The sequence below is a fragment of the Malurus melanocephalus genome, unplaced genomic scaffold, assembly GCF_030028575.1.
Source record: "Malurus melanocephalus ecotype Western Australia unplaced genomic scaffold, MMel_1.1 scaffold_310, whole genome shotgun sequence".
In the NCBI taxonomy this organism is placed as follows: domain Eukaryota; kingdom Metazoa; phylum Chordata; class Aves; order Passeriformes; family Maluridae; genus Malurus; species Malurus melanocephalus.
In genome coordinates, this window is record NW_026623542.1 from 535,840 (window position 1) to 547,911 (window position 12,072).

At 62.7% G+C, this 12,072-nt stretch overlaps 2 protein-coding genes across 2 annotated transcripts; both read right to left on the reverse strand.

The window, feature by feature from the left end:
• Positions 1–544: 544 nt before the first annotated feature.
• On the reverse strand, positions 545–4,437 carry CD6 (CD6 molecule). The gene is made up of 12 exons (XM_057377344.1): positions 4,275–4,437; positions 3,054–3,113; positions 2,657–2,965; positions 2,289–2,588; positions 2,131–2,205; positions 1,911–2,048; positions 1,698–1,814; positions 1,518–1,613; positions 1,347–1,427; positions 1,127–1,267; positions 758–901; positions 545–681 (listed from the first exon to the last, which is right to left on the reverse strand). The coding sequence occupies exons 1-12, from the start codon at positions 4,327–4,329 to the stop codon at positions 584–586; spliced, it is 1,614 nt and encodes a 537-aa protein (XP_057233327.1). The 5' UTR covers positions 4,330–4,437; the 3' UTR covers positions 545–583.
• A 1,017-nt stretch (positions 4,438–5,454) lies between these two features.
• Positions 5,455–12,066, reverse strand: TMEM132A (transmembrane protein 132A). Its single transcript, XM_057377340.1, has 11 exons — positions 11,985–12,066; positions 10,918–11,126; positions 10,346–10,843; positions 9,913–10,268; positions 9,150–9,308; positions 8,881–9,073; positions 8,402–8,545; positions 8,127–8,329; positions 7,499–7,775; positions 7,098–7,289; positions 5,455–7,022 (listed from the first exon to the last, which is right to left on the reverse strand). Exons 1-11 carry the CDS (start codon positions 12,037–12,039, stop codon positions 5,913–5,915), a joined length of 3,396 nt encoding a protein of 1,131 aa, XP_057233323.1. The 5' UTR covers positions 12,040–12,066; the 3' UTR covers positions 5,455–5,912.
• Between the last annotated feature and the right edge of the window lie 6 nt (positions 12,067–12,072).

The window sequence follows — 12,072 nt, forward strand, 5'->3', positions numbered from 1 at the left end:
GGATGGATGGATGGGTGCTAGTTGGGAGCAGCACCCCCAGATCCCAATACTGGGATGGTGATGGGCTCCAGCTTCCCGCTGGGTATGGATGGATTGGAGGATGCTGGAGCGGGGTATCCTGCTTTTGGGGGCTGTATCCCCATCCCATGGGGCACCATCTGGTGGATTTGGGGTGGCACTTCGGTGGTGTCCCTTCCAGCATCCCTGAAGCCCCCTGGACAGGATTTATGGACGGCGTGTTCCCAGTTTGGTGTAGGGAAGCTCTGGTGGGACACCGTGGGACTTCCACGTCCCCAATTCCTGGAGTTTTATTTCCACCCACAGTGCTATGGAGTTGGATCAGGGCTCTGCCACTCYCTTCCATGCTCCTGTGGGCTGGGAATGGGATATTTGGCCATCTTTGGGTCACTTAGTGGTCATTTAGTGGTGGCCCMCTAAATGGGACTGGTGACAGCCACCCCTATGGACAAGGGACATGGTGGGAAAAGCATTTAATGGCAGCACAGAGGAAACGGTTGGAGAATTCTGGAGGAGATAGCAGGACAATTCCAGGAGATTCAGCCTCTGGAGCAGCGGGACAGGCTCAGTAGGCAGAGCCCTGGATGTCGTCATAGTCRCTGCCCTCGGAAAAGTTGGGATCCTCCACGTGTTCCTCCAAGGGACRGGATGGATCTGACCAGCCTGCGAGACAGACCCTGTCAGGATTTAGGAATTCCCAGGATTCCCCATGTCCCCCTCTCCAGCACAGGATCCTCACCAGGATTTGAGGAGGGGTCTTCGGGGGGCTCCTTGTCCTGCACGTTCTCGTACCACTCCCCYGAGGAGGTGCTGGAGCTGCCRTCGGGATCGGGATCKGSWKSAGCWGCAGGTACCCAGGGCTGGGAGGGCACCRCTGGTGGAGCTGTGAGAAACGGGGTCACTCACTGACTGTCCTCATCCTCCCATTCTGTGGGGTCCCATTTCCTCACTGAGGTTGAATCCATCCCCGTTCCCATCCTTGGGGTCAGCAAATCCCTGCTCCTATCCCTTCTGCATTCCTTGGGGTCCCTGAACCCCCATCCCTGCTGTCTCAACATCCCCATTTCCAGCTCTGGGATCTTCCCATCCCTGCTCCCACACTTCCCACCTGTGCCAGAGCCATGGTCAGTGGCTGCTGCGTTCCAGGCAGGAGGGGGARCGCTGCYRTTCCAGTAGGGCTCTCCGGAYGAGGATGAGGATGAGGATGATCCGGAGGAGCGGCGGAATGGAGGGCCCAGCCTGGCCGGCGCTGCGGGAACAAGGACATCAGGGGTGCAGGGCAGGATATGGGAACCGGGGGTGGCTGTCCCCCCTCTATCATGTCGTACCCTCCTCAGGGAATGGCTCCATCCTGTCCTGGCTGGGTCTCAGCGGGAGCAGATCCTCCCTGGAGTGCCGGCGCAGCGAGTCTGCGGGAAGGGGAGAGCGGAGGGGACATGCGGGGTGACAGGGATCCCAGGATGGGGTGTCAGTGATCCCAGAGGGAAGGGGGTGCTCACTGTAGAAGGTGGAAAGGGCGACGGGAGGCTTGCTGCTGAACTCGTAATATTCCGAGTCGGAATCGGAATCCTTGGAAATCGCTGTGACTGGGGGGTCTGGGGGGTTACAAGGGGGTGTGGTGTCTGTCACCAGCCGGGACCTCCTGCCCCACAGCCCCTGGGGGGACCTGCCAGACCCACCTGATCCTTTGGGATGGCTGGGATGCCCGTAGTCATTGGGGATCCCGGAGGGCGCATCARGGCTTTGGGAATTGTGGGTCAGCAAGACTGGCATGGGTGTTCCCAAGGAGGACATGGCTGTGGGGACAAGAGATGCACCCACTCCATGGCTGAGCTGAGCCCAAAAAGTAGGGGGGCTGTCCCAATTCCACGTTTGGACCCAGCATTCCTCACCAGTYCTCTTCCTCAGCCTCAGCAGGGCGGCAGAAAAGGCCAACATGGAGAGCAGGAGCAGCGCCGCCAGCASCAGGCACAGSRCAAAGAGGGGACTGTCCAGGAGAGRTGTCCCCAAGGCTGGGGTCCCCTCCTCGGCTGGGACAGAGAATGGACACCGCTCATCCACCAGGGAATTTGACTCCGATCCCAAGGAACGGCCGAGGGCTCGGACACTCACCACGCAGGACGGTGACATTCCTGGGTGTCACCTCAGCCTCAGCCGTGGGCGTCGGCGTCTCCAAGCCCTGGGAGCCTGGAAAGGGCAGGGACAGAAATCGGAGAAGATAGGACCACCCTCCACCTCAACTCCCAGCAGGAATGCCCCCCATCCCGTACCATTGCAGATGACCCCGGCAGCCCGGGACTGGTGGCACGGGGCGGATTTATTGAAGGTCCAGTRGCACTGTGCCAGCGAGGGCTGCAGGCTCCCGCACTGGTACAGCATTTTCCCGGGAAGCGTGTGTCCGAAGGACGGCCGCCGCAGCGCCATCCCGCATCCCAGCGCCCGGCACAGCACCGTGGCCTCCAGCTCGTACCAGGTGCTGTCACACACCGTGCTCCAGGTGCCACGGAAAAACACCTCCACCCTGCCGGCACAGCCATCCCGCCCGCCGGACAGCCGCCACTCCTGGTGCTCTGCGGGAAAAGCGCCGAGCTGGGGACGTGCCGGCCGCATCCCCGGCTCCCGAATATTCCAAACCCACCTGAGCACACCACGCCGGCGTCCTCCTTGTGGCTGCAGTCGTGTTCCGTGGTGGCCGGGCACTCCTGGAGGCGCTGCTCATGTCCCTCACACGCCACCTCATCGCGGAGGATGGGACCGTGCCCGCGGCCGAAGGTGGCGTTGCCGTGGGCTCGCACRGCGTGGCCGCACTGGAGTTGCCGGCACACGACGTCGGCGTCGGGAATGTCCCAACCATCGTCACACACCGTCCCCCACGTCCCCTCCTGCTCCAGCTCCACGCGGCCCTCGCAGCGGCTCCGGCCGCCCACGAGACGAAGCGTTCCGGGACCTGGGGGATCCATGGGGAATGGCGAGCTGGTGTTGTCACRGCATCCCAAAAAGTGGGGGTAAGGATGTCCCCACCCTCCTGTACTTACCCAGGGTCACCAAGGCATTCCCGGTCGGAGAATTGGGATGTCCTGTCATTTCCATGGGGGCTGTGGGGTTAAAGGGGCTGAAACCCTCAGGATCCCAAATTTGGGAAGGTGCCTCCCAATCCCACAAAAACATGGCCAAGAGGATTTTCCCAGGTTTGAGTGGCACAGTGGGAATCTCCCCAAGCCCTGGAAACGTAGCCACGGAGCTGTTGCGTCCCAAAAATCAATCCTCATCTGCCCCATAGTGTTCCCCAGAGCTAAATCTTGGTGTGGGGTCTGCTGTGGGGAGAATTTGCCCTTACAAATGGGAATACTGGGACGTGACTTACAGGTGGAAGAGCTGAAATTTGAGATCTCATCCCGCATCCGTGTGGTTCCCGCCTTCCRGTTCATCCCTGTGGACACAGAGGGGCTGGACCTGCCTCTACCAACCTGCCTGCACCCAACCCGGAGCCACAGGCGAGCAGATGATCTGCTTATCCCTAAAAATCCCCATTTGGCTTCTCTGGAGGGAAGGATTCACCCCAGGGAGCACGGCATCCCAGGGGCTGCTTGGGTGGGGGTCCTGGGGAACACCACCAGAGCTGCAAGGGTGTAAATTGGGGTTAAAATGTTCAAGGGAAAGGTCAGGGATGATGGGAGAAGGTGGGAATGAGCTGCTGCAAGTGGGGATGGAGATATGAGAAGGGCGGAAATGGGGTGATGGGGCCGTTCCCCGATTGAGTGGAGGCCTCGAGGCAGCTTTGGCCGCCATTTCAGCAGCCAAACCATCCCAAATCCTGCCAGGATGGGGAGGACGGGTGGCTTCGCCCCCCAAAACCAACAGGGAGGACATGAGGGACAGGAAGGRCCTCAGGCCCTGGGTGTCAACCCCTTCCCACAGGAATTGGAGATAGGATGGCTCTGAGAGCACTTTTAGGGGCTTAGGATTCTTTTTTAGGGGGTCCCAGGGTGCTTTTGTGGGATCCAAGGGTGCCAGAACCCTTTTTAGGAGAATCCCCAAGCCTTAGGATCCCCTTTTAGGGGATCCCTTTCCCTCCATCCCGCTGGGTGGAGGGGCAGCATCCTCCACCCATGACAACCCTGTTGGGGACTCCCCAGAACCCCCAGTTCTTCCCATCCCAGGGAGGTGGCAGCTCCCCAACCCCCAAATCRGTGCCTTCACCACCCCAAGGTCCCAAGAGAGCGGCAGAAAGGGCCAGGATGGGGACAGTGACGTACCTTGTGCAGGTGCCATGGCAGAAAGAGCCACCGAGAGCAGGCAGAGCCACGCCATCCCATCAGCAGGGCAGCCCCATGGAATTGGGGGATCTGGGATTCAGGGGGTCCCTGTCTCAGCAGGCTGGGGACACGTCTTGGCCATGTCCCCGTGCTCYGGCAGCCCCAGGAGTGCGGCGGAGGGCAGGAAGCCAGCTCAGCGCTGCGGGGCGGAGGAGGGTGGAGGAAATGGGGAGGAAATGGGGTTTTGGGGACCACGGAGACCCTGCSGGCCACGGGAGCCTTGTGGGTCTGGTGCTCCCACCCTGGGGAACRCGGATCTGGTGGAGCCACCTCGATGTGCAGTTCCTTTGTGTCGCCAGCTCGTGGATTTGGGGTGGTGGCAGCGGTGGCACAGGGGGAATTTTGGGGTCTCCTGAGCTGTGGGAGCTCCGTGGGGCGATGGAGAAGAGCCAAGAGTTCCCCTCTTCTCTATGTTTTTTGGAGTCAACGTTACCTGCACCTCCACATCTTGAGCATCTTTTAGCACATCCAGGACCACCCCAGGACCCTCCAGGAGTATGAGGTGAGGGATAGGGCTGGCATTTCCATAGGTGGGAGGTAGGACATCCCAAGAAATGTTGATCCCTCCTGTGGGTGAGGGCTGGGATCCAGCCTGGGGAGCCGGGATGCTGGGAAGAGGGGACAGGACACCAGTCATCCCTTCTCAGCCTGGTTTTGGGAAGGTTTGGGGAGTTGGGAGCAGGGTGATGGATCTCCTGCTATCACCCAGGGTGACTTGGGGGTGTTTAGGGATTGCTGGGAGAAAGTGGGAAGCTGAAAGGGTGATACCCCTAAACAAAGGGATGTGTTGGCCAATTCCCATTGCTGAGGGGATATTTGGGAATGTCAGCGCCCAGCCAGGGGGAGGAACGCAGGACCAGCCTGGTGGTGGGGCTGGGAAGGTGGAGGAGGAGGATGGCAGGAGAGGGAGGAAGGAGATCCCTTATCCCAAGGTGACCCCAGCTGGGCCAGGGCCAGGCTCAGCCCTGGATCCAATCCCGTGACCAGCTCCCACATGGAGCCAAGGTCAAGGGCGTGTGCCCATTCCCAAGAGCCTGGCACTGCCATGGGGGCAGGGTGGGACCCGGTGTCAGGATCAGAGGAGATGGCACGGGAGCAGGGATCCCAATTGTTTGTTTTTTTAAATACTTTATTTTTGTAACAACGTCAGAATTAAAAATTTTCCATAAATACCAGCCCCTGGTAGCCCCTTCCCGGACTTTCCTGGTAAAAAATGTGTACAAAACAGATGCGTGGCCGGGGTGAAGGTGGGGGGGATATGGGATCCTCCCCGGGATCAGACCACAGGAATCATCACCACCATCATCATCATCACCACTATGAACACCATGTCGTAATGAGACCCAAAGCAGTAAGAGAACCCCAAATTCCTCCTCCCTGGTGCCACCAGGATCCAGCCGCCCCAAGGACGGGGCTGGGAGACCCCCCCCTCACCCTCTGTGGGCACCTTGGGGTGGTCCCAGAAAGCCAGAAGTGGGCAGGGGGGTTCGGTTTCCCCCCAGCGCAGCACGGGGAGGAGGTCAGGCCCTTACTGGTTTGCCCGGGAACTGGGRGGGTCCGGGAGTCACCCTCCTGGGGTCAGGAGCTGCCACGGATCCTCTCCATGTAGCTCCGGAGCTCCTCGGGATCCCGCAGCCCCATGTCCTCGCACACCCAGCGGATGTCATCCTCGCTGGCCACCAGGATGGACTGGACGTGGGGGGCAGGCGGGGGGGGCTCCTCGGGGGCGCGGGGGGGACCGAAGGTGACAAACTCCACCCGCTTCCTGCGGCCGCCCCCCGGAGCCGATCCCTCCTTGCGGGGCAGGGGCGCTCCGGGGGCCGGGGAGCCGGGGGGAGCCCCCTCCTCACCGGAGCCCGGGGGACCCCCACAGCCGCAGGGGGGGCCCGGGGATGCCGGCGGTTCTGGCTGCCGCCGATCCAGCTGTGGCCGATCCAGCTGTGGCCGATCCAGCTGCTGCCGATCCAGCTGCTGCCGATCCAGCTGCCGGCTCAGCTCCTCCTGGTCGGTGCCCAGCCAGACCCAGTTGTGGGGTTGGGGGGCCGAGGGGGCCCCGGCCGGCTCGGGCAGCTCCTTCTGCTGGTACCGGAGCACGAAGAAGATGCAGTTTACGAGGAAGATGAAGATGGCGAGGCAGAAGACTCCCAGGAGAACGTACATGCCGATTTCCAGGTCAGTCACCCGCTCCGGAGCCTTCACTATCTCCTCCTCTTCCTCCTCCTCCTCTTCCATACCGGCACGGTTGCGACCATATCCTTCCTCCTCATCTTCCTCCGAGGAAGACCCCTGGAGCTTGGTGGCTGCCGGCCTCACGCCGGCGGGGTCCCTGCGTCCCACGGTCACTGCTTCCCCGGACATGGCACCCTCGGCCCGCGGGAAGGGCCGGGGGCTCCCCGGAGAGGGGACATCCACCTCGAKCCAGGCGGTGCCGGTGGCCAGAGCGGCCGCACGGTGCCGGCCACGACGGCACAGATCCGGGGGGTGCAGGCTGAGCTGGAGCAGAGCCCCTCGGCCCGGCCCCTCGGCCACCACCCACGGGTGCGCAGCAGGGACCCCGGGGGACCCGCCCACGGTGGCGATGGCGCGGTCCAGGGATGTCACGGTCAGGGACACGTCGTGCCACCCGTAGAGCTCCAGCGGGGCCAGCGTGCGGTCGGAAAAGGACAACCAGACGGACAGCGTGGCTTCCTGGAGGGATGACAAGCGGGTTGGCAGAGGGTTGGGGGACACTGGGGACACCGAGGTGACCCCCACCCATCTCACCTGCTTGAGGGCCCGTAGGGTGGGTGTCCCCAGGGCGGTGACGGTGACCACGCTGGGGTGATCCAGCTGTGTCCGGAGGGATAAGGAGAGCCCAGCCACCACCTGGGCACGGAGCTCYGTCACTGTCACCTTCTCCTCGGACACCACCAGCGTCTGCTCCCCCAGGATGGAGTCGGAGAGCGGGGAGCGCACCTGGAATCACCTTGTGAGTACCCCAACATTCCTCACGGCCCCTGTGTCCCCTTCCCATCCTGTCCCCAACCCTCCAGCCCCCCAGTTCCCTCCCTCCCGGTATCCTGCCCAGCTCGCTCTGGGATCATTTCCAGCCTCCCAACTCCATCCCTGCAACCTTTCCACACCCCCAAATCCCYCCAGGATCCCCCAAAAGCACCCCCYTTTACCTCCACRGAGGTGACTCCMGGCTCCCGACCCACCACCACRGCCCCYGCTTCCAGCGAGGCCACRCGCGGGTCCTGGACACGRGTCTGGGCGGCCACCAGGTGGGTGACATCCAGGAGCCACTCGGGGCCAGGCAGGTAGGACAGGTGCCGGCCACCATCCAGGGGGTGGGCCACGAAGTGCGCCAGGACACGGAGCCCCGTGCGCTGGAACTGGGGCCGGCAGCTCCGTGCCCGCCGCTCCAGCTCCTCTGCAGGGTCCTCAGACTCTGCCACGGCACTGGGGACAGGGACAGAATGACAGGGATTGTGGGACAAGGTCACAGGAGTGCCACATGCGAGTTGGAGATCAGAGTTCTAGGATGGGGTGACAGGGATTGCAAGACACGATGACAGGGATTCTGGGGAGRGGTGACCAAGATCCCAGGGCAGAGGATCCTGGGACAAGGTGACAAGGATCTCAGAACAGGATGACAAGAATCCCAGGACACGTAGGGGTTCAGCGATGCATCCCCACACATCAGCTCTCCACCCCATTCCCATCCCCCCATTCCCATCCAGCCATTATCAGCTCTCCACCCCATTCCCATCCCCCTTTTCCCCACCATCCCATTCCACAGGAATTCCTCACCTGTCAGGACCGCCGGGCAGCCTCCAGCCGCGGAGCTGCTCCAGGACAGGATCTCCCAGCTGGACACGGAGCGGGAGCAGCGGAGCCCACACGGAGAAGCTCAGCTCCGCCCGCAGCCGGCGCGCCCAGAAATCCACACGGGCCCCCCGCGCCCCCCGGCTCTCCTTGCCCCCCACGAACACCAGGTCACAGGAATCCGACACCTGCAAGGGCACGTGGAATTCCATGGGAATCTCTCAGGAGAGGTGGGATAACGCGGGGACAGCGGGACTCACCTGCAGCACCTGCTTGTCAGCGGATTCACATCCCACGGGATCCGTGAGCTCGGACACTCCACCCCCCGCTTCCACAGTCACCAGTTTCACCGGGATAAGGCGGGGGATCCCAGTCAGCGGCGCTGTGTTCAGGATCTCCAGCTCCTGGAAGCACAGCGGGATGTGAGCGGGTGCTTCCCATGGGATGGGATGGGATGGGATGGGATGGGATGGGATGGGATGGGATGGGATGGGATGGGATGGGATGGGATGGGATGGGATGGGATGGGATGGGATGGGATGGGATGGGATGGGATGGGATGGGATGGGATGGGATGGGATGGGATGGGATGGGATGGGATGGGATGGGATGGGATGGGATGGGATGGGATGGGATGGGATGGGATGGGATGGGATGGGATGGGATGGGACGGGATGGGATAGAACGGGATGACCTAATGTTCTGGTTTGAAAGAACTCAAATAGGAGCAAAACCCTACCTGCACCAGCGGGACGAGGGCACGGACATCCCGCTCCGACACCTGGATTTCCCAAACCAGTTTGTCCTTCTGCGCCTCGGGATCCTGGCCGGGATACTCCACCTGCCACGTGAGGGGCCGTGCCGGTGCCAGCCCCCCCGTCCCGTTTTCCACAGCCACATCCAGGTGCAGGAACGCGGCCGGCTCAGACASCCTGCGGCACCACACCGGGATCAGGGTGGAACAGTCTGCAATTCCCACCGGGATGGGGATGATGGGATGTTCCCTACCTGGAGCTGTCAGGGATGGCAGGGATGTCCCTGAGTCGCCGGCAGGTCACCACGGCTGTGGAGTGCTTGGGACCACGGGAACGCTCCAGGTGCACGCTCCAGGTGCCAGGAATCAYGGGGCGGGCAGAGAGCACCTGCAGCCCCTTCTTGGCCTTGATCCTGTGGGGACASGYRGTGTCACACRGTGTCACATAGTGTTAAACTGTCCYAYGAGGTCAGATGGTGTCACACATTGTCCCACAGCGTCACTCGCAACCACATGGTGGTCACTCACTGTCGCTAAATGTCACACAGTGTCAAAGAGTGTCACAAAATGTCAGCTGGAGTCACACAGTGTCAGATGGTGTCAGACAGTGTCCCACAGTGTCACTCAATGTCACCTGGTGTCACTCACGGTCATTAAATGTCACACTGTGTCTGATACAGTCAGATGGTGTTACACAGTGTCAGATGATGTCACACCATGTCACTCAGTGTTACATGGTGTCAAAYGTTGTCACACAGTGTCACATACTGTCACAGAGTGCCACACACCATGCAATATCACATTGTACCACAGTGTCACACACAGTCACACGCTGTCACACAATGTTACACACTGTCACACAATGCCACACAGTGTCACACAGTGACAGATGGTGTCACACACTGTCACAGTGTYGCTGTCAGATGATATCAGATGGTGTCAAATGGTGTCATTTACAGTCACACAGTGTCACCCACTGTCCCACCCTGCCCGTGTCCCTGTTGTCCCCACTCTCACCGCAGGGTCAGGCTGTCAGCGGTGAAGTTGTGGTGCAGGGCGATGGTGGCCGTGAAGCGCTGCCCGGGCCGCAGGGGGACATTGGGGACACGCAGCAGCACCTTCTCATCCAGCCGCACCTCCTGTCGCCGCTCCGGCTCTCCTGCCCGCAGCTCCAGCATTCCCAGTACCCTGGGAGCCTCCCGCTCCCGGCCCCCGCACTCCCCCACGCTGTAGCGCAGCTCGGCTGGTTCTGAGCGCTCCGGAGCCTCCGAGGGGTCGGAATCCCGCCGGCGGCTCCGGTGGGAATGCAGGGATCCCAGGGAGAACCAGCGCGGGGGGATCTCCAGCTCCACCACGCACACACCCAGCGGGGCCTGGAGGAGACAGGGAATACTGGATTAGAGTGGGGGGGAGTTGGGGGATCCCCAGAGGTCCCCAGGGTGGCACTGACCTGCAGGTGACACGTGCCCCGGGCCACCCGCCCGYGGTGGTGGGCGTGGAGGGTGACACAGGGGAGATCCCGAGCTCCGGAGTGATCCCAGTCCCCTGCAGCATTCCAGTTCCCAGGGTGGCTCTGATGCACAGGGTGGTCCCGGTCCTTGGGGTGGTCCCAGTTCTTGGGGTGGTCRTGGATCCCAGTGTGGTGCCGGCCTTTGGGGTGATCCTGAACTCCATGGTGGTCCCACTGTTCAGGGTGGTCCTGGTCCCTGGGATGGTCATGATCTTCAGGGTGATCCCCCTTCCTAGGGTGATCCCGGACCCTAGGGTGGTCCCAGTCCTTGGGATGATCCTGAACCCTGGCATGATCCTGCTTCCCAGGCATCCAGTCGGGCCCTTGCAGATGGAAGAGGACACGAGCCACGGGCTCGGCGGGGGACACGGAGCTCTCCAGAGACACGGCACGGACGGCCCAGGCTGCCGAGCCGGGGGGACTCTCCACGGGCACCTCCTGCAAGGACACCGGGATGGCAGTGAGGACTGGGACACCCTGGGGTGGCCCAGGGCACATGGGGTCCTGCTTACCTGGCGGGTGCTGAACGGGGGGTAGGTGGCCTGGACCAGGGGTCGGGATCCRGCACGGAGCAGCAGGAACGTCTCAGAGCGGGTGTGCAGGGAAGAGTTGGGGGGCACGTCCTGGTCCACTCGCTGCAGCCGGTAGGACTCRGGCACCCCAAGGACTTCCAGCTCCGCTGGCAGGAACACGGGATCCGGAGGGTCCCCGTCACCCCTTACTGCAAGGACAAGGATGTGTCACATCCCACAGGGACACAGGTGGGAATAGAGTGCACTGGGGTGACAGGTGGGGGTCTCTGTGCCCACCTTTGTGGCACCACRCAGGGCCATTCCATTCTGAAGTAACCCCATGCCATGGTTGCCCCATCACAGGGTTATTCCACCCCTATAGGATAGGGGCCTACGGGGTATGATCCCTACATCAGGACCGGGGGGCCCACTTGGTTCTCCCAGCCCCGGCTGTTCCCTGTGGGAATGCATTCCCCACGGGCAGAGGGCTGGAACCGCATCCTGCAGGGTGGGATCCAGGCTCGTGGAGCCCTGATCAAAGGGATCCCTTATCACAGGGAGCAGATCGCACCTGGATGCCCGGGCAGGTCTTCCTGACGGCCGGGAATTGATACCGCCTGGGCGATAGGTGTGCGGGGAGAGAGGCGAGGCARACCCCCGGATCCGGGGGGAAGGGGAGTCCTTAGGGCGGCGCGTTCCCGTGGGGATTGTGAGGAAATTCCCCCCTCGAGATCCCACGGATCTCACGTTCCCCGCTCGGGATACCAGGCGGTGGAGGGGGCGCGGAGCCCCGCGCAATGTGGGGGGCGCGGATCCCAGCAACGCGAATGCGAGGAAGGAGAAAAGGAGGGTCAGGTCTTCCCGGTTTCCCGGTTTCCCGGTGGGAGCGGATCCCCGCGGAACGCAGAGACCCCGAACGCGGGGGGAGAATCGCCCCGGGTCGTGGGACCACGCGGGACCATGCCGGCGGGACGGCGGTGGGGGCTGGGGAACGGTGTGGGTGCCGGTGGCCGGTGCCGTTCCCGGTGCCKTTCCCGGGTGCTGCTCCCTGCGCCGTTCCCACTCACCCGGGGCGCAGAGCAGGGCGGCGGCCAGCAACGCCAGCCGGGCCGCCGGGGCCATGGCCGGGGGCTCGCTCCGTCCGCCGGTGCCGCC